General features: G+C 38.0%; 3 protein-coding genes across 3 annotated transcripts; all 3 read left to right on the top strand.

Moving 5' to 3' along the window:
* Positions 1-3,749: 3,749 nt before the first annotated feature.
* LOC128472493 (hemoglobin subunit alpha-3-like) lies at positions 3,750-5,102 on the top strand. The gene is made up of 3 exons (XM_053454368.1): positions 3,750-3,911; positions 4,393-4,597; positions 4,781-5,102. The coding sequence occupies exons 1-3, from the start codon at positions 3,817-3,819 to the stop codon at positions 4,907-4,909; spliced, it is 429 nt and encodes a 142-aa protein (XP_053310343.1). The 5' UTR covers positions 3,750-3,816; the 3' UTR covers positions 4,910-5,102.
* A 9,983-nt stretch (positions 5,103-15,085) lies between these two features.
* On the top strand, positions 15,086-16,607 carry LOC128472488 (hemoglobin subunit alpha-3-like). The gene is made up of 3 exons (XM_053454364.1): positions 15,086-15,250; positions 15,785-15,989; positions 16,193-16,607. The coding sequence occupies exons 1-3, from the start codon at positions 15,156-15,158 to the stop codon at positions 16,319-16,321; spliced, it is 429 nt and encodes a 142-aa protein (XP_053310339.1). The 5' UTR covers positions 15,086-15,155; the 3' UTR covers positions 16,322-16,607.
* Positions 16,608-19,319: 2,712 nt separating this feature from the next.
* SNRPE (small nuclear ribonucleoprotein polypeptide E) lies at positions 19,320-23,697 on the top strand. The gene is made up of 5 exons (XM_053454373.1): positions 19,320-19,430; positions 20,083-20,109; positions 20,189-20,251; positions 20,794-20,872; positions 23,431-23,697. The coding sequence occupies exons 1-5, from the start codon at positions 19,377-19,379 to the stop codon at positions 23,484-23,486; spliced, it is 279 nt and encodes a 92-aa protein (XP_053310348.1). The 5' UTR covers positions 19,320-19,376; the 3' UTR covers positions 23,487-23,697.
* The last annotated feature ends 3,985 nt before the right edge of the window (positions 23,698-27,682 follow it).

Genomic DNA, 27,682 nt, shown 5'->3' with positions numbered 1-27,682 from the left:
ATTTAAAATGTTGGTATTTTAACATTTTTCATGCAGTAAATCTACCTCCAGCCTTTGTCAAAATTGTGGTAGTGATTTTTTTTACAATCACTGACACAAATGAGAAAACCAATCCAGAATCCATCATCCCTCCATCAGAAATCATAGCCTCTGTTGATGCGCAGTTGTCATTTTTTAAGCATCCCAGTCTGGTGCCCCAGTCCACAGCTAATGTCCCATTGGCACTCTGTTCCAGAAACAAAAAGATGCAACATCCTGGCATGGGGTTACTCATCTAACTCCTCGAGTCACACTAGCACTCAACACACCCAGGACACTGTCTCCAGACACATTTGGTGACCTAAAATGCTACCTGTTTGGATTTTGTAGCAGCATGTGTTCCCTGAGCCACTAGCAAAGGCTCCCATTCCTGACTGGCTGGACTTCTCCAATCTCTCACAGATCCTACTCGTCACTGAACATATCTACCCATGGTTTTTTTTTTGTAGACCTACTGTAATGGATCTCGGTTGCTCAAATGGATAAATCCACTTAAGTTAGCTTCCCCTGATACTCCGACCACTGAATCTCTTGCTCATTATCAGCAATTGAGCTGATCATCGACTCGATCCTCAGTCATGCTTCCTTTGAACACTACTCAGTATTTGCACTCAACCTACCTCAGCCCAGTAGGGGGTTGCTGTGGGGAAGATAGTATACACAAGCGGTTCCCTGACTTTAAAACTGAATATAATTTCTTGGTGCAAATACTGGCCATAGAGGGTTCTGTCTTTTATCTCCTGACCCAAAGAGTGCAACACACCACAAATAAACCACCCTCCCAAAACACAGGTACTCCAGAGTATTTAGAGTCTCTAGTAACTGAGAAAATGTGGCACCAGGGGGAAGAAGTGGTCCCAGTGGACCCCTTGTACCCACCTCCCCAACAAATTTACTAAGAAAACTCACTCTCCTAAACCTAAAAGGGTGGATTCTCATGTTGAATACAAACTGTAGGTCATTCTGGACTTCCAAAAATCTCTTACAGTACCCACACTGTAAGAGATATGGTCTAGAAGAAGGTCAATGGTCTCTGCAAGTGCCTTGCATGCCCCAGCAGGGCTGCTGCAAACATTTTGTCATCTTAGGTAAAAACTTATTTTGATGCCCATTTGGCTCAACCCGTTGTCATATGAGCACATCATACGCCTCCAGTTTGACAGCACCTACACTGCAGGCACAGACCACTGGTAGCACACCTCAAGACCAGCCCTGGCACCCATAGTGCATCCACATAACAGCCCAAAGGACTTGTACCAGCACCCAGATATCATCCATTCTCCTTTTCTCTTTATCTCTCCCCTCTTCCGTCTCCTTTGCCTTTATCTCTCCCCTTTATCCACATCACTCCTCCTTCTCGTTATATCGCTCACTTTCTTAACTATCTCTCCATTCTTGTTTTCTCTGCAACTTTTTCCCACGTCTAATTCTCATTATCTCACTTTCTTCTCATCTCTTTTCTTTCTCATTAGTTTCCCCTTCTGTCCATCTCTCTCCATTGTTTTTCCTAATTATCGATCCCATATAGCTTTCTCTGTATCTGTTAATTTTAATCTCTTCCCTTTCTGACAATATATCTCTCCCCTTTCTACCCATCACTTACTTTACTGGGTCCTGTGGTGGCAGAGCGAGGCCTCTGCCTCACTGCTTTGTCACGGCTTCAATGCTGAGCCAGGAGCAAATCCAAACCTTGACCTAGGGAGAGGCACTCACACAACCAGACACACATCCAGAAAGTCAGCACTTTCCCAGATACACAAGCTAACACAACCAGATACACAGATATTAACATACCCAAAAACAAAAGTTCACATGTTAACATACCCACACTAACCTACCCATGCAGCCGCATATGCATACCCTGGCAGACATAACTACTTACCCAGACACACATGCATTCGAAGGTAGACACTAACATACAGACACATAAACACTAAAATACCCAGGCAGACACACACTAATGTACCCAGACACACATACATACCCTGGGAGACACATAAATTCATATCGACGCAGACACTAACATACATACCCAGACATACATACCCTAAAATGCTCAGACACACACTGACATACTCAGTCAATACCCCACACACACAGGCAGGCAGACACTAACATGCATACCCAGACAGACACTAACATACCTAGGCAGACACATACACACAGCTCACTTACCCTTGGAAGCCTCACTCTGTCTTTAATGTAGATCACCCTGTGAGTGGCCGTGCTCAGGGCCAGATTAACGTAGGGGATGATGGAGCTGCAACTCCTGAAAATAGGCCCAGCAGGGACTAGACTGGCCCACTGGGCAACCAGACATTTCCTGGTGGGCCAGCTGGTCTGGGGACTGGTGGAGAACCAAAGTCCCACAACTGCCAGGGACATCATTGACACGGGTCAACCGCTGCCTACCTGTGCATCCATTGTACTTCCAAGGGGATGCAGGAACCCAGCGCCTTCATGTTACCTTACATGACATGACCCTGCTGCATTTCTGCTTCCCCTGGACGGTAAAAGAGAAGTTATTCGGACAGAGTGCAAGCAACCCAGATGTAAACAGCAGAGCTCTGTGAATAACACAGAGAAATCTGCACTTCAGGTAAGGGGTTGGCGGGGTATGAATGAGTATGTGTAATTAACCAAAGTCTCACCCACCTGCCTCCTCTACAGTCTATCTCAGGGGAGCAAGCATTTCTCAACATTGAGGAGACTAATTTTCTAAATATCATGTTCAGAAATGTAGCCTTAGACTTGCAATGAGCCTCTAACAAGCTTCACTGTTGCCTGCAAAAACTAATTCTTCTATCACTCTCAAGCCCTTCGGGGGAACTACCAGTCCAGAGCACCTCCTGCCATTTTTCTGCACCCCAGTTCTTGTTGAATAATTGAGTCACTTTGTTTCCATGTGAGAGGTATGGGTTTTTGGCCCCAAGTCTGGGGCCACTGCTGGACATCTCTGATTGCAAAGCGAGCTAAACATTATATCTTTCATCTGCTCCACTAAATGTCTTTGTCCGACCACTGCAACTACAGTCCTTTTTTTGCCCGTTTCTTTGTGCTTCTTCAAAAGATCTTGGGCGGAACATCTGAAAACCCCTGTCTGTAGTAAATTTAACTTGTGTTTTGTTGCTGTGCTCAGTTTGCTATGGTGTATGACTTTTTACAGCAACCTCCACTTGTTAGTGAGTTTAGCTGTTCTTTGCCCAAATGTTAACATATTAAGTTGATAATTAGCACCTGCGTATATAATTCTTTAATCATACACCTAACTATATGTTAACTCACTAAAAATTATACTATATATATATATATATGGCAATATCAGGAGGTTTAATTGTCTACCTCTGCTGCAACTTCCACTTTAGTGAATAGATCCCACTGTTTTTCAAAAATATTTGCCAATAATAATAGTTTTACGTATTATTATTATGTCACTTAAAATAATACCATAAAAATGTATAAACAGCATTTATAATAGATGTCATGAAGGTCCCTTTAGTTCAGCTCACAAGCAGCGACCCATATGAATGAATGATGTGTTTGCAACTAATAATCCAGATAAGTTTTTTGTCTTAAGTCAGCTGAAATGGCATGTATTGCTGCAATGGCGATAACTTGAAAGGGCTGAACTGCATTTTAGCCAATAGGAATGTTTTTCAGTGGGTTGCTTGTGACCCTTAACAGTTTAAAAGAGTAGCAAATGCTACCATACAGCACACACTTGTCTTCAGTTTCCAGTGGAAGTCAATCTAAATCTCACCAGTTCCCATCTCCAAGATGACTCTGAGCAGCAGCGAGAGATCCGCAATTGTTTCCCTTTGGGGCAAGATTGCTCCTAATGCCAGCGCCCTGGGAGCTGAGGCTTTGGAGAGGTATGTACATTTTTGTTACTGCTTAACTGTAAAATGTATTACATAAAGAATTAGTTAACTTTTTTTATATTATTGTACTGAGTATTTTGCCACCAATTCAATAAGATCTTTATAAACTTGCAAATTCAATAAACCAATAACAATGCAATATTATAGATTTAGTTTCAGTATTTACATGTATATTTTCATGGCTGACAAGTACAATTATATATTTATGTAAAAAGAAAATATACAATTTAAAATAATAGTTCTTTTGTTAAAAAAAAATATAATCATAATAGATTATAGATTATGACTTCACATAAAACACCTATCTTTTTTTAAATTTCTTTATTGGTTGGAGAAGTGTAGTCAAACATGTTGGTATCAATGTGCATTAAGACATCAATCATATCAATTACAAGCAGCTGCAATAATAAGAGTAAAGACAATCATATCTGAAAAGTTGATGGAATTCATATTGTTGACATCTCTCTTCTAGACTTTTCCTGAGCTTCCCTCAGACCAAGACATACTTCAGCCATTTTGACCTGAGCCACGGCTCTGCTGACCTCCTCAACCACGGAGGAAAAGTTGTGAATGCCCTGGGAGAGGCCGCCAAGCACCTGGACAACCTTTCAGGCTCCCTGTCAACCCTCAGTGACCTGCATGCCTACAACCTGAGAGTGGATCCAGGAAACTTCAAGGTGAGAAATCAGTTTTACATGAATGCATTTAATTACTGCCTTTACATAATAGGACATGGGTCAGTTACATTCCATTAATAAAAAGTGGTGCTAGGACATTATCTATACAGGCATACATCCGATACTCTACGTTTAAAGTGGGGTGTGAATGTATTCTGAAAATTTGCTGCATTTTCTCTACAGTTGCTGTCTCAAACTATCCAAGTGACTCTGGCTGCTCACTTCCCTGAAGACTTCACACCCTCAGTCCAGGCTGCCTGGGACAAATTCATTGCTGAAGTAGCCGCTGTCTTGACCTCCAAGTACAGATAAATACACCAAGACAACAAGAATAATCTGTAATTACACCAACGTATGTTTACTGGAAACTATGTGCACAAGTATGTCATTATACTAAGGGGAAATTAAAGATCACATTCTAAATGTAATATTATGAGGGTTGTTTTTTTTATAATGAGATGTGAAATTCCTTGTGATAATTAAAATGCTACTTACATCGCTACAACCGGTTTTTCCCTTTTTTTAATTCACAAATAAATTTTTTTCCACATTCTTTACAATAGAAAAAAAAACAAACACTAATTCTTCAAAGTCTTTGACATTTACATAATTATTTGGAAATTATACTTTTATCACCAATGTGATACGGCATTCCAAAGGGTATATAACTCCCACTGTCAAGATATGAAAGCTATGACATTATACTCGTTTTTACTTAATTTAGCGGGTAGTAGTGTTAATGCTTTGAATCTGCTGAGTAAAGAAAATGTTGCATATTTCATCATGAAACAAAAACACACTGTATGCGTAGTACACTGTACACTGTATTTCACTTAATGCACAGTAATTGCGTTTGTTAACCATATTAAGTCTTAATGTTTAACACATTTAACATATATCACTCCAGAAATCAAGCTACATCAACTGTTAGTGTCTCATTTTATGCAGTACAGCCCTGATTCTTGAGCACTATCCTGTTGTTCCTCTGAGTATCTATAATGACCCGAGTTACCAAGTTGAAAAATCATCCGTGTTTTTGCATAACATACTTCAACCATAGCTCACACAGAGGCTGTGAAAGATATCTATTTCTTTTAAGTTATGCTGAACTAAATCAACCTGTTTGCTACATAAAACCACCCCTTGTACAAAAGAGGAAAAGGTTTTCCGATTATTTTTGAATCCCCAAAAACAGCCTTTGTTGCAGAACTCCCCTAACAGCCTCTTTCTCTGAGTAGACTCTGCAACACATGCCAATAGGGTTAACATGTACATAATATTCTGCATCAAACATTCCAGATCCCAGCTCTATCACTCACCAATGCTCAAAGCAAAATTAAACACTGATATATTTAGCTTCCACCTACAGAGATCAAGAACCTTGGAGTGTGTCATCCAACACCTGGCAATGGCTTGTTAGCATGCATCTACCCATATACCGGTACATTCTCCTGAAATTGTTACCGCCAGCATGTATCACTGTATCACTAAGTAATCTATTGAGTAATGAGCACTGATAAATTTGCAAACTATGACTGAAAAATCCAACCTGGCAAATCAATCTTAAAAGCACAAGTACTATACTTTCTCCAGGCAGCTAAGCCTACCTGGACCTCTTTTCCCCTCAAAGGCCTTGCCTACAGCCATTCACTCTTCCCATCCGATCAATGTTCAATGGTGAAAAAAATCAAGGCATATGTCACTCTGTGAAACCCTCCACTGGTTCCCTATTACCTATAGAATTAAATTTAATGTCCTGGATAACAGATAAGGCCCTCCATAACACAGCTTTTCCATACATTTCTGCCCTCATAAGCAAATACTCTCCTACTTGATCCTTACGATCTTCCAATGGGCTAAGGCTCTCCTCCTCACTTATCACCTCTTCCTTTTCCCATCTACAAGATTTCACTCGAGCTGCCCCATATCTCTGGAATCTACTCCCACCGAACCTTCAGTATTCACCCTCCCTCCCAACATTCAAGAAACATCTCAAAACTCACTTTTTCAGAGAAGCATGCCATCTTAACTGCTAGAACTTCCTTGTCATTGATGCAACCACCACACTACTTCTCACCCTTTCTCTGTGCCTTATGTTGGTCACCCCATTCCCTCAAGATTGTAAGCTTGCGAGCAGGGCTCTCTCCACCTAATGTATCGGTTTGTCTTAGTCTGTCAATTCTCATCTTGTTATTCCCCTTGAATATATATATTGTTTTAAGCGCTGCGTATATATAAATAAAAAATAATAAATAATAATAATGTCACAATTCTGCCTACCTACCTGCCCCAAAATGGATTCAAGATCAGCTTCAAGATTTCTGGCGATGTCATTGAGGCAGCAGGCTAATTCGGATGGTTCTCTACATTCAAATGATCACAGGGAGGCTGAATGGCCAGGCATACTTGATGAGAGGTTTCAAAATGTGCAGTTACTCTTTTTTATCGCTTAATGAGCCATGAAAAAGAGTAAGTTATAATAGATTGTTAAGCTTTACCTAAACATAATTTCGCTTGTGAAGATAGTTGTAAAGTCACGGCATGGCAATGGTATGGTCCACCGGCAGCGCAAGTGGGACAATCACTCTCATTTACGCCCAACCATTTTTGCTGCCACCTGTCTTAACATAATGTTTCATGCATGGCCTCTGATGCTATGAAATGGAGTATGCATCAGTATTCCTGTTTGCAAAGATGATTGTAATACACATCTGCACACTCTGGCATTGTAACAATATTTATTGGATGATGCAGCACATATAAGACAACAGCACAAACTTGGTTTCTGGTTGTTTTATTACTATTTATTTTGAACTGGTGATCCATACATGGTCTTCCTTTTGATGCCACATGTCTAACTGTTGTAATGGAATACGCACCAATAATGTAATACATTTAAAAAAAGAAATATCATTTTGTAGAACTGCTGAGCCATTTTCACAAGGCTCCAATTGCCAATCTGGTCATATAACCTATAATATCCAGTACGGTCAGTAAGTAATGCTTTAGGTAAAGATCCTACTTTCAGCGTAATTAAGAAAGCTCTCCCAGCCATTACTATGGCAACAATAGATATAGAATTTGCCTTTCTGTTGCTCTCATTACATTCAGAGAGTTTAAGGTATAACGTTTGCTTCTTTAAAGGCAAATTCTACAGTGACAAGTTACTGCTCATGAGTTGTGGTCTTCCGTGTACTTTTTCAAAAAAATTAAGTAAAGTTCTGAATTCCTCGCAATTGGTCCCAAAAATTCCCTGGTCAGCTGCTAGCCCATCTGAGGTTGTTGTTACAATCGGAAATCCAAGTAGCTGATAAAAGTATTCCCTTCCCAGAAATTGCCATTTGTGAGTATACTCATATTCAGTCACGTGAAAAAGAAAGTACACCCTCTTTGAAATCTCTGGTTTTACATATCAGGGCATAATAACGATCATCGGTTCCTTAGCAGGTCTAAAAACGAGGTAAATACAATCTTGAATAAACAACACATGACATATTACACCGATTCATGATTTATTCAGCAAAGATAAAGCCAAAATTAAGAATCTATGTGGGAAAACTAAGTACAACCTAACTACTTCCATAGGAATTAAAATGCTAAGTAGCAGACAGGTGCTGATAATCAAATTAATTAATGATCGATTAATTGATCATCAGCCACCTCTACAAAAGGGAGGTGGGAGGTTCGCCTGAGGACTTCCCCGACTGAAGGCTGGACAGTTCTCGAGCCTTTTTTTACCCGCAACTTTATCAACAAAAGAAAGAGGAATCATCTCAGTTTGTTTCTATTAAAGATACCATTTCACTTTACTCTGATGGGTCTGAATCATCTATACCATTTGTGAGTGCAATCACAGCACTTACACTTAATATTGACTATACAATCTGCACTATATTGTATTGTTTTTTTCCCTTACATGTACCTGCGCCCCATATACCGGTTTATCTATACCTCTACAAAAGCCAAAGTTTTAGCAGTTTGCTGGTCTGGAGCATTCAGGTGTGTGTTAACACAACGCCAAAGAGAAAAGACATCAGCAATGATCTAAGTGAAGCTGGGAAGGGTTATAAAGTAATTTCCAGACAATTTAAAGTGCATCATTCTACAGTGAGACAGATTATTCAAAAGGGGAAACATTCAAGGCAATTGCCAATCATCCCAGGAGTGGACATCCCAGCAAATTCACCCCAAGGTCAGATTGTGCAATGTTCAGAGAAACTGTCCTTTGGATAGATGAGAGCAAAGTGGAGATGTTTGGCCATAATGCACAGCCCCACAATTGGCAAAAACCAAAAACCTCATAACAACCGTAAAGCATGATGGTAGAGGGATGATGATTTGGACTTGTTTTGCAGCCACATGACCTGGGAACCTTGCGTTAATAGATTGCGTTAATTGAGTAGACCATAAACTCCTCTGTATACCAAAGTATTCCAGAGTCAAATGTAAAGCCATCTGTCCGACAGCTAAAGCTTGGCCCAAATTGGGTCATGCAACAGGACAATGATCTCAAGCATACCAGCAAATCCACAACAGAATGGGTGAAAAAGAAACGAGAGCTGTGGATAAATAAATGCCCGCAATGAGCTAAAGCAACGTTGTAAAGAAGAGCGGGCCATAATTCCTCTACAATGATGTGAGAGACTGATAAAGTTCAACAGAAAATAATACCTTCAAGATATTGCTGCTAAATGTGGTTCTGCAAACTACTGAATCAAATGATAGTTTTTATGAACTGATATGTAAAAACAAAGAATTCAAAGAGGGTGTACTTTAGTTTGCACACAACTGTATGTAGTTAACAGGGCATACAGGCTCCTAGACGAGAAGCTTGTGAAAGCCAGAGCTTTGGTTAAACAAGCTATGGCAAAAGGTATAGTAACACTCAGGCGTGTACAGTACTTGTTTGGTAATTTTGAAGGTAGCATTATCCAGCGAAACTACTTAGCATCTTGGGATTAACCATGATGGGGTTTACTGGAGGTGGCAGGATGACCATGTATATGGTGATTTGTAGCTTAATACGGATATGGCAGTGTGGGTGAGGCTTGTGAGGCTTGGAGCATTTTTTAGGAAAGTGGTGTGCTGAGAAATGGCATAGCAACCGGCAAAAACTTAAAAGGTTTTAACTAAAACCTGACTTTCATTGAACTGTTCTTGATAGTGGTGGCTTTGGAATGGTGGTGACGGGATATAAACGGGAGTAAAGCAGTCGTATTCTGGACAGATAACTTGGGTGTAGACTTCGTAATTACTAATTTGTCATCTGGGTCACTCCCAGGTTATTCCTCTAATCAGGCATTTAGTTTTATGTTGCATGAGGCACAATACCAGTTTTAAGGGTAAAAACATCCCAGGTGTTAACAATATTTTAGCGGATGCTCTATCCATAAGTGATTTGGGGAGTGCTTTTGAGGTAGCACCGAAAGCTTCTCAAATGAGTTTCACAATTCCAATGAACCTTGTTGAGGGCACGCATTTAGACCTGTTGATTGGGAATGTGTTGTCCAAAAAAGACCTGGCAGTGCTACAGAAAGGAATGGAAAAGGTTGGTAACCTGTGCAGCTCCCTGTCTGCATGAGACTTCTTTGAGTTTAGGTAATCTGCTGTGTTATATTACTTATTTAAATGCCTCAGGGTGTTCTAAAGCAAAGGTTAAGACACCTTTATTAGCCATCTCTCCTTTCAACACAAAGTGTATCATACACATCAATAGTGTATCATGGGTTTGTTATGCTAAAAGTTATGAAGGACTTAGAGGATAGGAGGCAACCGATGAATAATAATGAAGAATAACGAATACTAGTTTAACTTTTAGTACTTTTAGAGAAAAATTGCTTAGATCATGTGATAATGTGAGGCCACATTATTCAGGACAGCTTTCCCATTTGTATTTTACAGAGTATTAAGTGAGTGAGTTGTCCAGCCAAGAATAAGATATCTAATAATTAAGGTATACAAAACAAAGCAAGAATTCAGCACATACATAGAAAATACCAAAAAACGCCTGTCTAAGGCATAAATATCGGGGATTACGTCACACTATATGTCCATTTTTTGCATGGCCTGCCACTATGTCAAAAATTGTTGAGTCCTATATACTTTTTCATGGCTATATTGCTAACCAAGAAGCTGAATGTGTGGGACTATGCTGCATTTGAACCGAATGAGCCTGTCATGCAATTTAAAGCCTTCTCTGGACACCATTTGTAAGGCACCTAAGATTTAGTCATAACCTGAAAATATGCACAGCACAAAAAATATATCCAAAATAGTGAAGTGCACCACCTAAAAAAAGCATAAAAGGTTCAGATTTACAGGTTGCTGTTGACTAGTTAAAGACCTGTTGGAATTGTGACTTACGAAAGACACTCATACAACTAACCATTAAAATGTCAATATCACTTAAATATGTGAATATATATGAATTATATTAAAAACCATAATGCATTGTATATTTCTTGTTGCTTGAGGCCCTTGTACTCTGGACCCATGGTAATGCCAGCCACAGCACGAAAGAAGTGATATGCATAAGAAGTAGAATCTGATGCATTTGGCACCAAAATCATGCACATAAATTGCTTTAGTGCATGAAGTATAGTTTGCATCCTCCAACCAGCATTATTCTGGCACTTGTTAAGGGCAACATCATTTACAAATGCAAAGAAAGCATTGGCTTTTCTAAGCAAAATTCAAAGAGGTGTAAGGTGTGATGGAACCTAACTGAAGGTGCAGATGGGAGAGAAAGATGAAAACTGGAGGGTAGAGGGGAGATTAAATTAGGGGACAGCAAAAAAAGACATAAATAAAGGATATATACTGACATTTGATGAGGTTGCATGTCTGTGACAGCAACTATGCTGTGCTGTATGAGGCAGCATATCTGAATACTGATAACTACGCTGTATGTCTGTATGCTGATAGAAATATGCTGTACTTAACAAGGTTGTGACCATATCCTGATAGTAAATATTCTGTACTGTGCAAGCTTGTGTCTGTATACTGATAGTAAATATTCTGTACTGGACGAGGGTGTGTTTATACACTGATAGTAAATAGTCTATGCTGCATATCTGTTTACTGATAGAGACTGTATGAGGCTTCATTAGAATAAGTATCTTAACATTATAACAATAATGGATCAATGCAATAAAGCACTGCCATTTCTTTAAGAGCTGCTTTCCATTTTCCTTGTGAAGCTGGCATTTTCACGTACAAATTTAATGCAGCACATTTACACTGTTCCATAATAACTTCATTTAAGGGTTCCCATCCTGTTTAAATCTGGAAAAATAAATAAGTGGCTGGGTGTTTTTCACAGTTTCAAACAAAATAATAATAATATATTAATAATAATGGCAAAAAATCTTCCAGCCTGTAATACTCCTGGAAAGTAATATGGAACAAAAGAGGGAATTAGCTAAGATGACCTCTCAGGACCTATAAATATATATTTCACAAGCTGCTGCGTATATAAAGTGCTGCCCTACTGTATAGGGGATATCTATATGTGATGCACATAAACTCACAGAACGGAATTGGTTTGTTTGTTATACTGCAAAAAACAATATATCTAAAAGAGTGATTGTATTAATTGCACTGAAGGGTAGTGCATTATATGTGTTTGGCAATCAGAAAATGTATATGTGTTCTAGTAAAAATAATAGATGTGATCATCCTAGAATCAGCACACAACCACATGATACTACAAAATATGACATTACACAGGCTTTTGTAACCTCTTCTTTAGGTAGTCCCTGAGATCCTAAAAGCTGATGTTGCTTTACATCTCTTTATATATTAGACCGATAACAGGTATCACCCTATACTAAAGACTTGACGATGGGTTAAAAAAAAAATAGGGGATTTAGTTACACTGTGTGGTCATATATTGCTTAATGCTAAGCATAATTTTTTTGACAGTAACACTTAAAAAAAAAACCTATTGAACTCATCTAGTCTTAATCTTATTTATATCCCATGCATGCTTAAAATTCCCTCACTGTTTAACCTCTACCACCACTGCTGAAAGGCTGTGCCATTTATCTACCCCACTCAGTAAAGTAAAACATTCTTACATTGCATCTAAAACCTGTGTGCTGTCATTTGAAATATTCTCCTATTTGTTGATATTAATTTAAATTAAGTACAGTAAATAAATAAGTGACAATTCATGGAGCTATGATCCTACACATTCACAGTCAAACACTTTCATGTATATATATATATATATATATATATATATATATATATATATATATAATCTTCCCCAAAATATTCAACCCTATGAACAGAACTTGCACTAAATCCATCTCTACAAAGTTTCCCCCACAAGCCATTTCAACCCTTTCTTGCTACATCCCATTTGTTTTATTTCATCCTGTCCAGTTTTTCCCCTGTCTCTTAAAGTAAACCAATCTTAAATTCTTTGTTCCCCATTTCCTTCTTTACAGTCTCTCTGTAATCCTGTACTGTTTCCATTTCTCAACCTAGCTTTCATCTACTTGAGCCTTTTTTCAATCCCTCAAAGTTAATTGTCTTAACTCTCCATGAATGAATGAGTGAGTGAATGAATGTTGTAAGTGTTTAGGGGCAAAGGTGGCAAAGGCAGACTACTTAAGTGGCAGGGGTAGCACAGGCAGACTACTTAAGGGGTAGGGTGGCACAGACATACTGTATAAAGGGAAGGGGTGGTACAGGCAGGTTACTTAAGGGGTAGCACAGGTAACTCAGTGTATAGTGATAGGAGTTATGCTGTACCATATCTGTTTAGTAAATGTTATTTATTTAAATTTATTCATTTATAAGTTAATTCTTTTTTCAGATTTCTAGTTTTTTCCAGTTGACATACAGTTTATAATTTGTGAAGTAAATATTCTTACCAACATTATTTTTTGTGGGTGTCTTTACATTTTAAAATAGGGGTGCCAATGGTATACCTACCACTAAACATTGTGCATAAGCTAAGTATATATATTTTTAATATGCATATCAAAGAACTTACAAAAGTACTTTGATAAAAATTTTTAATGATGAAAATAAAAATATATCTTTTTTTAAATTATATAACAGTGATCCAGCAGCAAGATGATCTGTGTAAAGGATGGTTCCGGGTGCAGGGAATTGCCTTGGAACAGTCATTAACCCTTTCTGCACCGGAACCCTTGTACAATCACGCAAGACTTCACATGGTGTGCACCAATCATGTAAAGTGATACTTAGATCAGATGGCTGGTACACTGAAAAAAATGCTGGGCATCAGACATTATGGCACAGTCTGCCACAGCCCCCCCCCCACCTCCGAATTAAATTGTATTTACATGACAGGCTTTGGAGACCAAGTGGTTGTGTGGTAAGTGTTCAAATGCTCCTAGTGAAATATCCTGGCTTGTCTTCTCTTCAAAAATATATATTTTGTGGGGGGGATTTTTGCTCTGGTGGGTTGCTAAACAGTCCCAAATGAAACATAGATGTCACAAAATGAAATTAAAAAAAATTAAGCTTGGAAAAGGGAACTTGCATGTTCCATTTTGTTCCAAAACCTTGGGGACCATTTGCATTCTAAAGTATTAGATTTTTTTATTTTTCATATAATATCATTAGTTTAATATATTAGTCATATCCATATTAAAGGACAATCAAAGCTAAGGAAACTGCCCATACTGGCTATAGGGCAAATACATGGGGATTGTGCCCGATGGTAGCTCCCAGGTACATTAATTGCTGCTCACACAGCTGATTCCACACTTTATTGTGTAGCCAATGTGATACAAAAGTGTAAGAGCATAGCTTCATTTAAAGGCTGCTAGCTTTAAAGTGTCTGGGCTAATTTTAATCTGGCCTAATAAATTGTTTGTGAGGCAAAGTAACAATCATTGATAAAACAAGCTGTTCACTGTCCCATATATTGATACATATGGTGGAGATATGCGCATGTCATAGGAAATCTTCCTATTTGGGGCTCTCACTAAATGTAAATGCAGTAAGCATTGCTTTCTAGAACCACCGTCCACATTAGACTTAATCTTCCACTATTATCTCTCTCTCTCTATTGATTACAAAACTAGTTCAAGTAACATGTTTATAAGTTACAGTTTACAATATATATTATAACTATAATTTGTATTAGCTCCTTCTTAATGGTTATAGTTAGCAATGATGTTAAGTAATGAATATATATTAACCAAAAAGGCAGTGTATGTTACAATATTCAACAGTAATTATAACGTTTGAAGATGTTAATCACACAAACCAAATTTTCCAAAAAAAATGGAAAAAATGCATTACAAATAACTTATTAGAAATTATGTGTTTGCAACCAATTTATACAGATAAGGTTTTTGTTCTAAGTCAGCCAAAATGGTATGTATTGTTACAAAGTAGATAAGATAATTCCAAAGGGTGTAACTCCATTTCAGCCAATAGGAATGATTTTCATTGGGTTTTACGTGTACCTTTTTACACTTTAAAAGAGTGGGAGATGCGTCCATTCAGTGTGCACTTGTCTTCAGTCTCCATTTGAAGTCAGCCTAAGGCCCACCACTTCCCAATCACCAAAATGACTCTGAACAGCAGCGAGAGATCCGCAATTATTTCCCTTTGGGGCAAGATCGCTCCTAATGCCAGCGCTCTGGGAGCTGAGGCTTTGGAGAGGTATGTATATCTATATTTTTGTTACTAAACTGTAAAATGCATTAAATAAAGTTATTAAATATTAATTATATTTAATTATGAGTTGACTTTTTATATTACTGTAATGAGTATTTTGCCACTCTATAATCTATATTTACTGGTTAATTATTTTAAGATAAAACTTTCAAATTCAAGGAACCAGAAAATTAAATATACAATGCAATATTATACAATTATATTCTAGAGCATATGACTTCACAAAGACTTATTTTAGTATTTATAAGTTTAATTATTGTTGCAATTTATGCTTTGTTATTTTTTTTTATTATTATTATTATTATTTTATTTTATTGTTTTATTCAACACACAATTTATGCTTTGTTATTTAAACCTTTTATATCTTTCAAGATCAACTAGCATTACTTAAATAAACAAGGCATATAGCAAACCATGATAGCTGCTAAGGGGATCTATATGCAGAAGCAAAAATGAAAGGGTTGTATTTAGATACATGAAAGGCTGATATAAGTAATATTGCAAACATCTCTCTTCTAGACTTTTCCTGAGCTTCCCTCAGACCAAGACATACTTCAGCCATTTTGACCTGAGCCATGGCTCTGCTGACCTCCTCAACCACGGAGGAAAAGTTGTGAATGCCCTGGGAGAGGCCGCCAAGCACATTGACAGCCTTTCAGGCTCCCTGTCAACCCTCAGTGACCTGCATGCCTACAACCTGAGAGTGGATCCAGGAAACTTCAAGGTGAAAGACTAGTTTACTAGTTGCACTAATTACTGGGATTACATAATAGGATATATTAAAAAAAGAGTTGTGGCACGTATTGCATATAGTTTTATTTACAATATATACACGATGCATGCAGTCAAATCGGGTGATACTCTACATTTAAAGTGGGTGTATAAAACTGAAATGTATTCTGAATATTTGCTGCATTTTCTCTACAGTTGCTGTCTCAAACTATCCAAGTGACTCTGGCTGCTCACTTCCCTGAAGACTTCACACCCTCAGTCCAGGCTGCCTGGGACAAATTCATTGCTGAAGTAGCCGCTGTCTTGACCTCCAAGTACAGATAAATACACCAAGACAACAAGAATACATCTGTGATTACACCAAACCAACCTACATGAAACTTACCGAAAACCATGTGCACAAATGTTATTCCATACTGAGGGTCACTTAAAGATTACATTATAACTGTAACATTATGTAACAATGTCTTATACTTCTTCCTGTTTCTTACAGCTTCTTTCATTTTGTTGTTGTATTGTAGTCTGTAAAAGTTTATCCCCTTGTGCTGACATGTTCATCGGAAATCACATTTGATGTATTCTTCTTTCTAATAAAGAACAGCTGTCCTTATTACTGTCACAGAGATTTTTTTTAAACCCAGGGTATTTTCCTAGGAGCTTTTAGACACTTGGCATTCAAACATTTTGCCACAAAATTCTGCCAACATTTGATGTAACACCTTTTTTCACAAATGCTTGAGTGTATTAGTATTTCTTGCCCAGGTTAAGTGTAGCTGCAAAGAAATACACCAAAACTTGTTTACCCAAATCACCAGGTTACAGAAATATCACATATGCATTTTTTTCGTGTTATTTTGTACTAAATATGGCCACAAATCATAATATGCCCATTGCAGGTTCCAGATTAGGCATTTGCAATTTTGTGTAGCTGTGCCTTTGTAATATTTGGAAAGGTTTAGCAGCCCATAAGTTCAAATGAACCTCCAAAATGTGTGTGTGTATATATATATATATATATATAAATATATATATATATATATATATATATATATATATATATATATATATATATATATATATATTTCTTGAAAGCAGACAATCCTGTGTACTTTTCTAGGATTTAGGTATTCCGCCACAAATGTATCTCAAAACTGTTTGTGTGTTCCTGAGGGCTTCTCACACATGTTAAATGCAGCTTCAAAGAAATACAACAAAATTTGTTCACCTGCATATCAGATTACAAAAAAATAATCATACATGTGCATTGTGTTATTTGGACTATACAGGCCCTAAATCGTAACAGGCCCATTACAGGTTCCAAATTTTGGAAAGGTCTAGCAGCCCACCAATTCAAATTAACATCACAAAAGTACATATTTCTTGAAATTCCCCCAAATGTTCCCCTTTTGTTTGATCAGCCCATGTATTGGCTGCAGCAACTAACACGATCTGCAGTATAGTGTATTTATGAACGTAAACATACAGTGTTTTTTTTTTTTACTTTTTAAAACTATATTGTGTGATACTTGTTAACATTTCTTTGTTCCAGGGAACAAAAAAAACATTCCACTCTCCAGATTCTTCAAATTTCTAGGGTGACGCTGGTGGACTCTCCTCTTCGGTTCACCCCACAAGTTTTCTATACGTTTTCTATAAGGCCATAATAGGACCTTGCTTTTGTGGTCATTAAACTATATTTTCATTGATTTTGATGTATGTTTTGATTCATTGTCCTGCTGGAAGGTCCAGCCACTGAAGGGACATAACAACTTTTTCTTGAAAGCTTGCAATTAAACTCTGTTAGCCAATAAACTGTATCATTTTTATACCTTTCTCCTGGTTTTCTGTGGCTAACACAGTACAAACCTTTCGTCCACTGTTTTACAGGGGAGCTGTACTAATGCAGTCCCATACTGTGGATTTGTATCCAAATATAGCAGTAGATGGAAAATGGCAATTCCCAGTGTATTTCCCCAGACTGCTGGAATACTGTAGAGTGTCTGCACCTGGTCCAGTAATTAAATGTGCAGTGTGAGCAGGGCATGCTGCAGAAATGCAGCTAGGTGTTGTATAGGATCTTGGCTGAAAAACACAGTTGGAAACAGGTTCTCCTTGATTTTTGTATGTCATTTATAGTAACACAAGTCCCAGTGTATGGGACATTTTACCTGTTGCTAAACACACCATTCTCTGGCCTTGTTGTTTCATAACCCTAGTATCAATGGCTTTGTGTGTATTTGCGCTCCGCCAAGTGTCAGTACACCATTACAAAATGAATGATCCCTTCCAGTAGGTGTCAGTACTGACACCCCCTGTAATGTCACTGGAAAACAGGGACCTAGCAGGGTCTGCTCAGTCCTTGGTGGGATCTCTGATGGCTCCACCTGCTAGCTGGTTGCAAGGTTATAGAAAAGATTAGAGTTCTAAGAGAGAGAAACTATTTTTCTCCCCTCGAATGAGTAAAAACAAAATATTACAAACAAATGAAATGTTAAATTTAATCTAAATGAGAAAAATAAATACTTTATAGGAAGCCTAGTGACATCACCATCTGTAAGGTATAAGAAACCCCCAAAGGAATCTCTATCCATACTGCGGTGGAAGCTGTGTAATAATGTTAATAATCATAATAATATTTTAAATGAAAGAATAAATTGCCTCAATATACCTTTACCCTACTACTACAGGTAAAAATATATGTAAAACACTACACCCAAACTCCTTAAGCCAGTAGTTTAAAAAATATATATACGGTAATATGTGAAGGATGCATGTGGCCCTCCTGAACATAACAATTATGCATGTGTGGTATTATTGTAATCAGGGAATGTTGCGGAACATAAATTGAATCATTGTTTATCAGTGGTACCGACCGTGTAAAAGAAATCCTAAGTGATATTGCAAAATATTAAAAAATAAAATAAAAGGATGATCAATTATTAGGTTTTATGTATTTATATGATTTTAAAAGAAGCACCTAAGTGTTCTCCACAGAACAATAGATAACGTCTGTGGGTACAGCACACATGGAAATCATGATTAATAAACATATGGTAAAATGACAAAATGCGAAAACCCCAGTCCTGAATGAGTTAAATTATCCATCAATGTTCTCTTAACGCCAGTTATTCGGACGGTAAAAGTGTAATCGCTACGGCTTCGTACCTGTAGCTTACCACTGTCTTTTTATTATGCTTCGTCAAAATAACCCCATAGGATTTTATGGGATTGTAATGGGATTGGGCAATCTGCCTTCATCAAACATGGCCGCAGTCGCCTAAGTACGCCCCGCCAATCTCTAGTCCTCCAATATCCCGACAGCCCGTGCGTTCCTGAAGTTTCCTGTTCCGGTAATTTGTTCATTCACAACGCGGAAAACATGGCGTACCGTGGACAGGGCCCAAAAGTCCAAAAAGTGATGGTACAGCCCATCGTATCCTTTTTATGTTGTTGTTGTATTAAGATATAGTTGCGGTAAATAGAAATAGAGAGCCGGTGGTCGTAGCATCTATGGTTCTCCGCGTTTTCCGTTTTGCTGATCTGTGCACGTGTGTGTTGCTGCGTTTATCGAATATTTGTGTGATAATTTTGTAGGATTATGACGTTATGAATCGTATGTTTACGCCGTGTGTTTATAGTTTTTCCGGTGTAGGTGTTTATTGGTTTTCCAAGAGTTCTTTTCTTGACAAGTTTATAAAGTAAATCTGTTGAGGCTCGGCCTTTGTAATTGAGTTTTTGGGATCAGTTATTACAGGTTCTTTTGGGGCCACATGTGTAAAAATTACCGATGGGCTCGATATTCTTTTAACTGTGTGCTAGAAAGTAGATCTGTGAATGGAAAGGCACGTAATCATGCTGTAAAACGTAGAATGTCCTCTCTTTAGACATTGGTTGGGTGTTTGCTGCTTTAACCTGACCCTTAACAGCCGCATCTCGAGTTCTAGTATCATATCTTAAACATTGTCTGGTTCTTCATTTAATGCATCTTGTTCCCCAGGCGCAGTTTTAGGCATTGTGTCCAACTTGCAACACTTTATAACATAACCCTGCTTTTTGCTTGTTTATGCTTAACCCATCAACATCAGAACCTGATTTTCAGATATCTGCAGAATGTAAGTATCTATTTTTCTTTTCATTTTACTTTCTGTGGTTTTGTGTTCATAGTTACATTATGTATTTTAATTATTTCAGAGATCACGAATCCAAGTGTGGCTCTATGAACAGGTGAACATGCGTATAGAAGGATGCATCATTGTAAGTACAAAAAAAATCTAAACACATTTAACCCTTTTCTATACATAGCCCAAAGAGCCAGGCTTATTTACAAACTTACATTTTTGTAAGGTGTTGCCTTAACTGATTCAGATTTGGTTTCTGTCTCTCCAGGGGCTCAGTCCTAGCTTAGCTTGTTCAACGCCACCCATTTCTAATTTATTTTTTAAATACTGCATTAAAAAAGTGAATGTACAGCTGTTTTTAAAAAAAAATGCATTTCTCTAATCCTATCTCCTAAAACAGGTAAAATTGTTAGACTAGGAATATATATATTTTTATTTTTTTATTTTTTTGCACAAAAAAATATGGACAAAGGGAGAATCGGTTCTTTATATTCAGTAAGCTTAAAAAACTTACAAAGTGCTGTTGATGTTCTTAGTTATGTTTGTGCATAAGGCATAAGACATGTTTGTGTTTAGCCTTTTATACTGTCAGAAAACATTTAACTGAATCTGTGCCAGGGTCCCCTTACCTTTGGCAGCCCTAACCTGCTTTTTTCCTGCATTTTTTCCTGTATTCAGGGATTTGACGAGTATATGAATTTAGTGTTGGATGATGCAGAGGAGGTTCATTTGAAAACAAAGAACCGCAAGCCGCTTGGTGGGTAATTCGTTTGAAAGCATCGGTGCTCCTTAATTGTCCCTCATAATCCTGAAACACTCACTGATTTTTGCTTAATCTACTATTCAAACACTTGCAGAGAAACATTTCTGTGTTGTTTTTTTTTCTTTTTACGAAATGTGATATTTAAGTGTTGGGGTTTCTTTATCGACTGCTTGATGCACAGTTGAAACTACGCGGCATGTTTTTGCTAGTAGCTGATGGGCTCTTACGTTTTACTCACACTGCGTAACTCCTATGCTTCTATTTCAATATAAACACAATGCTTTTATAATACACAACAGAGGATGTAAGAATGCTGATTGGTCAGCGGCCAATTATCCGCATCTAGCTTAATAAATAAAATTAATTACACGGAACCACCGCTTGCATATACCTGCTAGTTGCATTCCTAACGAGTTTAAAAAATAAAGATCCTGCGAGCTGTCAGTTGATCTGTTACAACATATTATCCAGTAGTTGCTGCTATGAAAGGATCAGATGTTGACATCATACATACCCCTGAACTAAATAAAAATAGCGCCACAAACATTATTTTTAATCATTTTTAAGATGCTTCATAACCTAATGATTAACTTTTTTTGCCTTTTTTCCATTTGGCATTTTTTAAGTAATTTAGTTTTGATGGAGATACCATGGTCGTCTTATAGGCTTCAAAAGCAGAAGATACTTGTTAAGATAGTTTCATCACTGAGGTCCTTATGTTTTTCTGTTCCTGCTAACGTGGTAAAGACTGTGCTTTGAAGACCATATATCATATATTAGCAGTATATTTGTGTCATCACATGAATATGCTGCTTGCCAAACCTGAAAAATAAAAAAATATATATAATTCTATAAGTAACCTTGCACACAGTCTTAGGAGAGAAAATTCATCACTGGGTTCATCTTCAACCCAAGGTCACAAAAAAGTCAAAGAGCATACCTAGGATTTTTGCTGAGGTTCAGGAGAGTTTAACTTTTCTCGGGTATCTTAACAGAAACTTGATGTTTTATCAAGACAGTGGGGTAAATTTTGGGTTTGCAGAAGCCCACCTGGGGACAGAAGAACTTTACAAACTCCTGTCCCTAGGTTGGCTAAAATGTGCTCTGTTCTGGGTGCCTAAATGGTTCAGAGAGCACTTGGAGAATTGCAGCATTAATACAATGTGCAGTATTTTTGCAATCGTCCCTGTATTGGCATATGCAAAGCAGTTACCCCTTCCATTGTAATTTATTTGAAAATATGAGCATATAAAGTACACCACAGGGCCTATGTCCCTGTTTTGTTTTATTGAAATGTAATGTTCTTCCACAGATTGCTGCCTATTTTTATTTTTTGTAGGGCTGCAACTAATGATTTTCATAATCGATTAGTTGATTATGTTTTCGAATAATCGGATAAAAAACCAATATGCACATTTTTCATTTATTTAAAATAATGTAATGAACAAACTGGGTGTTAAAAGCATTTATCACAATAATGTGTCATTAACCCTTTTATCTCTCACAATGGTATTTCCCTAATTCCCTTCTTCTTTTACGGACATAATAAAAGCTATATTTTACAGGTACAAGAATGCATTTCTTGTTGTTTCCTTTTATTTGCCAACCTGCCCCCCCAGTTATGCACTTCTGACCCCAGGCTTGTCACCCTGTCCCCCAGATATGCCACTGTGCCCTGATATTAGACATATCATCTAATAGCCCCTGATATGCCTTATACCTTATGTAACTCGACCCCCTTATATGCCACTCTGCCCCCTAATATGCTTTATACCGATATGCCTTATATCCCCAGATATGCCTTATACCTTCCTAAATGCCACTCTGCCCCTATATATTCCTTATACCTCCCTATAAGCCACTATGCCCCCTGATATGCCTTATGCCCCCCTCCCATACTCCCTTGTGTCTAGTGGGGGCAGCCCACTGGCTGGCCAGCACTTTAGCTAGAGCTTCTATGACTGAGCACCGGAAAGTCATGTTCCGCCAGTGCTCCATCATAGAAGCCCCAGTGGAAGTGAAGGGCAGTAGTGGAGGTTGGCTGCGCTCATCGCGCAGACACCCACCGGCTACCAGATAGGAGTATCCCCTGCAGCGCTGTGGGGAATCTGGATCTTAGTGTATTTGCTCAGAAAAACCCTCATCTTATAGTTGATACAATCTATTCAACTAATCGATAATCAAATACGTTGACAACGATTAGTTGTTTCAGCCCTAATTTTTTGTATATTTTGTCACATTCTAAATGAGTGACTCCATTATAAGATGAAATATTACCATTTTAAAAAAGTTGTTGGATGGCATTTGCGATCTTTTCATATGCAACGGAGCACATCTAAATGTGGACAACTTTGTTTTATAGTCACCTCACCGATTAAACTATGCTTTATGCACAGCCATCTCATTATTACGAGTTTAGCTCTTCATATAGCATAACAAAGCTGGTGCATTTAAACTGCAACTCATGCAGATTCATTCAATGTTATACCTGCTTAGGTTCTGTATTGCTTGTGTTCAAGAATTGTGCTGATTACTTTGTTATCCTTCCCTAGGCCGCATTATGTTAAAAGGAGACAACATCACTCTGCTACAGAGCGTCATGAATTAAGAAGAGCCGTTTGATGTTTTTTTGGTAGCATCAGTGAAAAAAAATTGAACTTTTTTTTTTTTACATTTTTTTTTCTTATTAAGTATTCATTCCCGTCAATGTAATCCAAGACAGAAGTTATTTGTACTGCTCTACTGATGTGTGATGCCAGACACTTGTATACTTGGCTATTTAAATGTCATGGTTGTTTTTGATAAATATTTTGAAATACTGCTGTTTCCTGAGTGAGTGTGTTAAACAGTTTGTCATTAACTGGGGTTGACTGCAGATCCTTTTAACATCAATATTGCTGTGTAGAGGAGTAGCCGTGCAAACCCTTTGCTGCTGTCCAAACAACGATGTAATGCACTGCTGGGTTGGGTAGAAATGCTGGGAATACTATTACTAATTGGAAAAATGCTTAATTAACTAAATTGTTTTTGTATACCCAGCTGTAGGGAGTCTGATGGAAGTGTGAGAATAAAGGTGTGAATTTCTAGACTGGACTCCTAGAAATATATATCCGGGCCCGTTATATCATAGAAATATGGAACTTTCTGAAATACATGTTTGGAGAGATGTGTTTTCATTACATGTTGGAGGTTGATGGAAACTTTAAAAAGCTGTCCTATTGCGCTTACCACAAAATATTGGATATAATATACACTTTACTCCTTTTTCATGACTCCTGAAAATAGGCGCTGTGTACTTTACCTGTTTAAAATTGTTTAAAGTGTGTGGGGACCAGCACTGACCCCTCCCCCACGTTGCACGATCACTCCATTAGAGTGCACATTGCACTAGCATTGAAACAGTCAAAAAAAAAATCAACAGTGCTGACTTGAAAGTCAAAGGTACACCAAACTGCTGAGGGTCAGATCACTCCTATTGGTCAGGAGTTATTAAATCATTGACAGCCACTGTATCAGCCCTTCCCATCGGTGACGCCTGTCAGACAGGGAGGTCATCCAGGTCAAAAGGCTAAAAAAAACCAAAAAACTAATATGTCTCTATCTGATTAAGATCACTGGTTAGTAACGTTTAGATCACTAATTGATCAGATTCATCGATCAATGTCAGTGAATGAATCAGATTCATCGATCAAAATCACTTGTCCCAAGTGATTTGTGACATATTTATATATAAACAATTTTTACCCTAAGTGGTGTCTGTTCAATGGTTGGCTCTTTGGGTCACAGATCATCAACCAATGATCTAATATGGTGACTGCATACTACAGAAGCACTTTTCCTGTAAAATTGACTGTAAAGTAACACCTGCGTATTCTAGCAGAAATTTTACAGTAGGCACGATTTGCCGTCAATTTGACTTGCTGCTGCAAAGAAAATGATCTATTATGAGGCGTTAGTCAAGGAGTATTAAAAGTAAGTATGCATCTTTGCTTTTGGTGTTGCTTAAGCCCAGAGCATATGGTTTGTTAATATAGCACTCTAATGTTTTGGGTTCTTTATAAACCATCTCATACTTTGTAAAGCTGAGTTTGCTCAGTCTAGTTATTCTTGCCTTTTAACCCATGTCCATTAAACTAAAAAAGGCCTTCAAAACTCTTTGCTGATATTGCCGCACTGTTATTGTATTCCCACGGGTGTGGGGTACTGGAGAATGGGTTATCGTTCCTTAACAGCTGTTGGGGGGGCATAAGGAGGTTTAGGAAATGAGATAGGATCATTCTGGCTTGCCAGGCTTTAGTGTGGTTCAGCCTGTGAAGGAGGGGCTTGGGGATAGAGCATTTGCTAGAACACTGTATAAGAAAAGAAGCCAGCCCAGCATCTTCCCTCTCTGCATAGTGGAAAGAAGGCTCTAAAAAAAAATTAGAGATTTTGTGATTACACTTACATGAATTTGTGGCAGGACATTTCTAATGTTATATTTCAATGAGGATAGGGGAGTGCTGCAGTAATACAAAGGGGTTTATTTATGAAATACAAACTTTCCATTACAAAGCTCAGATGGCCCTTTGTAATGCAATATTCAGTAAGGAGACTGATGAAATCTAGCTGATTTAACTACACGTTATTTGGGGGACATTTAAAGGCTTCCTGCAGCATAAGCTCAGTAGATACGGCTTTTCATAAGGTTACACATTGTGGAGCTGAAACCATGATTCTGTCAGCCTGGTGGATTCTGTTGGCTGTTACAAAGAGGGAAAAGAAAAAATGTCGGTGCGCTAAGCTAGTCACAGGCTCAAATAATACAAATGTATAATACGCGGCCTACCAAACAGGTGTAAGCATGCTGCAAGAAACAGTGTATTGGCTGTACAATGTATACAAAAAACAAAACTGTCTGCGCTTCTTACCCTAATAAAGTTGGCAACAAATATATAAACATAATATAAATGAGAGGTTTTGGTTATATGAATTGGCTGTTACAAAGAGCCAACCTCTGTGAGCTTTTACTGGTGGATGATTTTGATGGTCCATTATAATACATAGTTTACTCACTGAGTTTGGCTTATGTATTGCATTATGCAGAACTTATAGTTAACTTATAGTTAAGTGACTCAAGTGACAAAAAAGCTTCTCTAAAGCCCTGGTCATAACAATACTGTTTTACTACACTTTAGAAACCAAACTATCTTTGTCTCTGGCAACCAATCAAACTTAAATTGTTACAACCGCTGCCAACAAAAAAGTATGAAAGTACTTGGTTGCATCAAAATAGGATGAAAATAGAAAATACCCAAGCACCTTTACATTGTGTGTGACCATTAGTGTCTCAAGTTTTTGTGAAATCCATCACTTAGTTGCTTGCTTACCAGTACCCACAGTAACTGTATGCAGGTAGTTCTTTTGTTGGTGCAGATCTGCTTCTGCTGGTCTGCAGAGATACAGTGTGAGACTTTGTCGTGAGCCCAATGCTTCCACCAGTCAGTGGAGTACAAACAGCAATAATCACAGGCAGGTAATGCAGGGCCAGTTCAGTTGAACTTTCTATGGAGAACGAGTACTCCTCCTTGTGGACAAGTGTGGCTTCAGTATACAAGGAACAAGGTCATCAGTATGGTGTGTTTGTGCTTCAGATGTGCTTACCCTTTTGGTGCCAACCATATGTGGCATATGTAAGCTGACAAAGTGGACCTGGGCTGCCATCCACCTATACTATATCCTCCCATCCACCCCACTCAGCAGCAGTGCGGCTGCTGATTAGTGCCCGAGCTGGTTGGTAGACTTGTTTTGCAGTGTAGCGTTCTCATATATTTAACTGGACATGCAAGACTTTGTAGATGAAACTAAAGAGCCAACATGGTGGAAGCTGACCTGTTTTGAGAGGCCAGACATCATGCAGGGAAAAAATTCTGATATCTGCTAATATGCAAGTATCGGTAATAGTTATATCACAGGTATCCCCTTCACATTCAAAAACTTTAAATCCCTTGCTATATGTTTGTATACTGTTGCCTGTATGGACTTTGTGTGCAAAATATGTATTTGCAACTTCACATTTCAGATAATTTTACTAAGGGGAATGGGGCTTTTCAGAAAAGCAGTTAATTTAAGTTAATTTTATTATTTAGTTTGTTTTAGAAGATTCCTTGCAAGGTCAATATAGTTGCATCTTCAAATAAGTTTGAGAGAACTGAAAGAATCAACATATAAATATCCTGTTGCAATCTAATGCATTTGTAAGAGTAGTTTTTCCCAGATCAATCTAGTGTAAAAAGGGTTAAACCATGAAAGGAGAGAAAATACAAGGGAGAGATAAACAAAGAGGGAGCAGCAACAAAGAGAGAAAGGAGAGCAACTCCATACAAAGATTAACAAAGGAATCTAACAGACAAAGGATTGAGAACAATAAGCAGAGAGGCGCTAGATCCCAGACAATGAGTCCAGTGACAGCAGCACAATGGGCCTCTGTTGCTGACAGACATTATGTAACCAGGATCCAGTCCGGCTGGAGGGAGTTGCAGCTATTTTCAGAAGAGCTTTTGTTCACTACCAGAAAGCAATGCTTATTCCCTTTGGCTGTAGAGAGAACATTTAAAAGCAGATAAGAAATGATCTGGTCAACCAGCTTAATTCCAATGACGAATACAACAAATAATTGTTGATCTTTGCTGCCAGCAGAACACCTCCTCCAAAGTATGCGAAATAGATTGCTTGTTTAAGTTATTTTTCTTTTCTTCTTGTTCAGCTTTTGTTATATTTGAGTCAATATTTACTGAATGATTATATTTTAGTATACTGCAGTTATGT

This window comes from Spea bombifrons, chromosome 2, assembly GCF_027358695.1.
Source record: "Spea bombifrons isolate aSpeBom1 chromosome 2, aSpeBom1.2.pri, whole genome shotgun sequence".
In the NCBI taxonomy this organism is placed as follows: Eukaryota; Metazoa; Chordata; class Amphibia; order Anura; family Pelobatidae; genus Spea; species Spea bombifrons.
The sequence above is the reverse complement of the archived record's forward strand: the minus strand, read 5'-3'. Positions and strand labels throughout refer to the sequence as shown.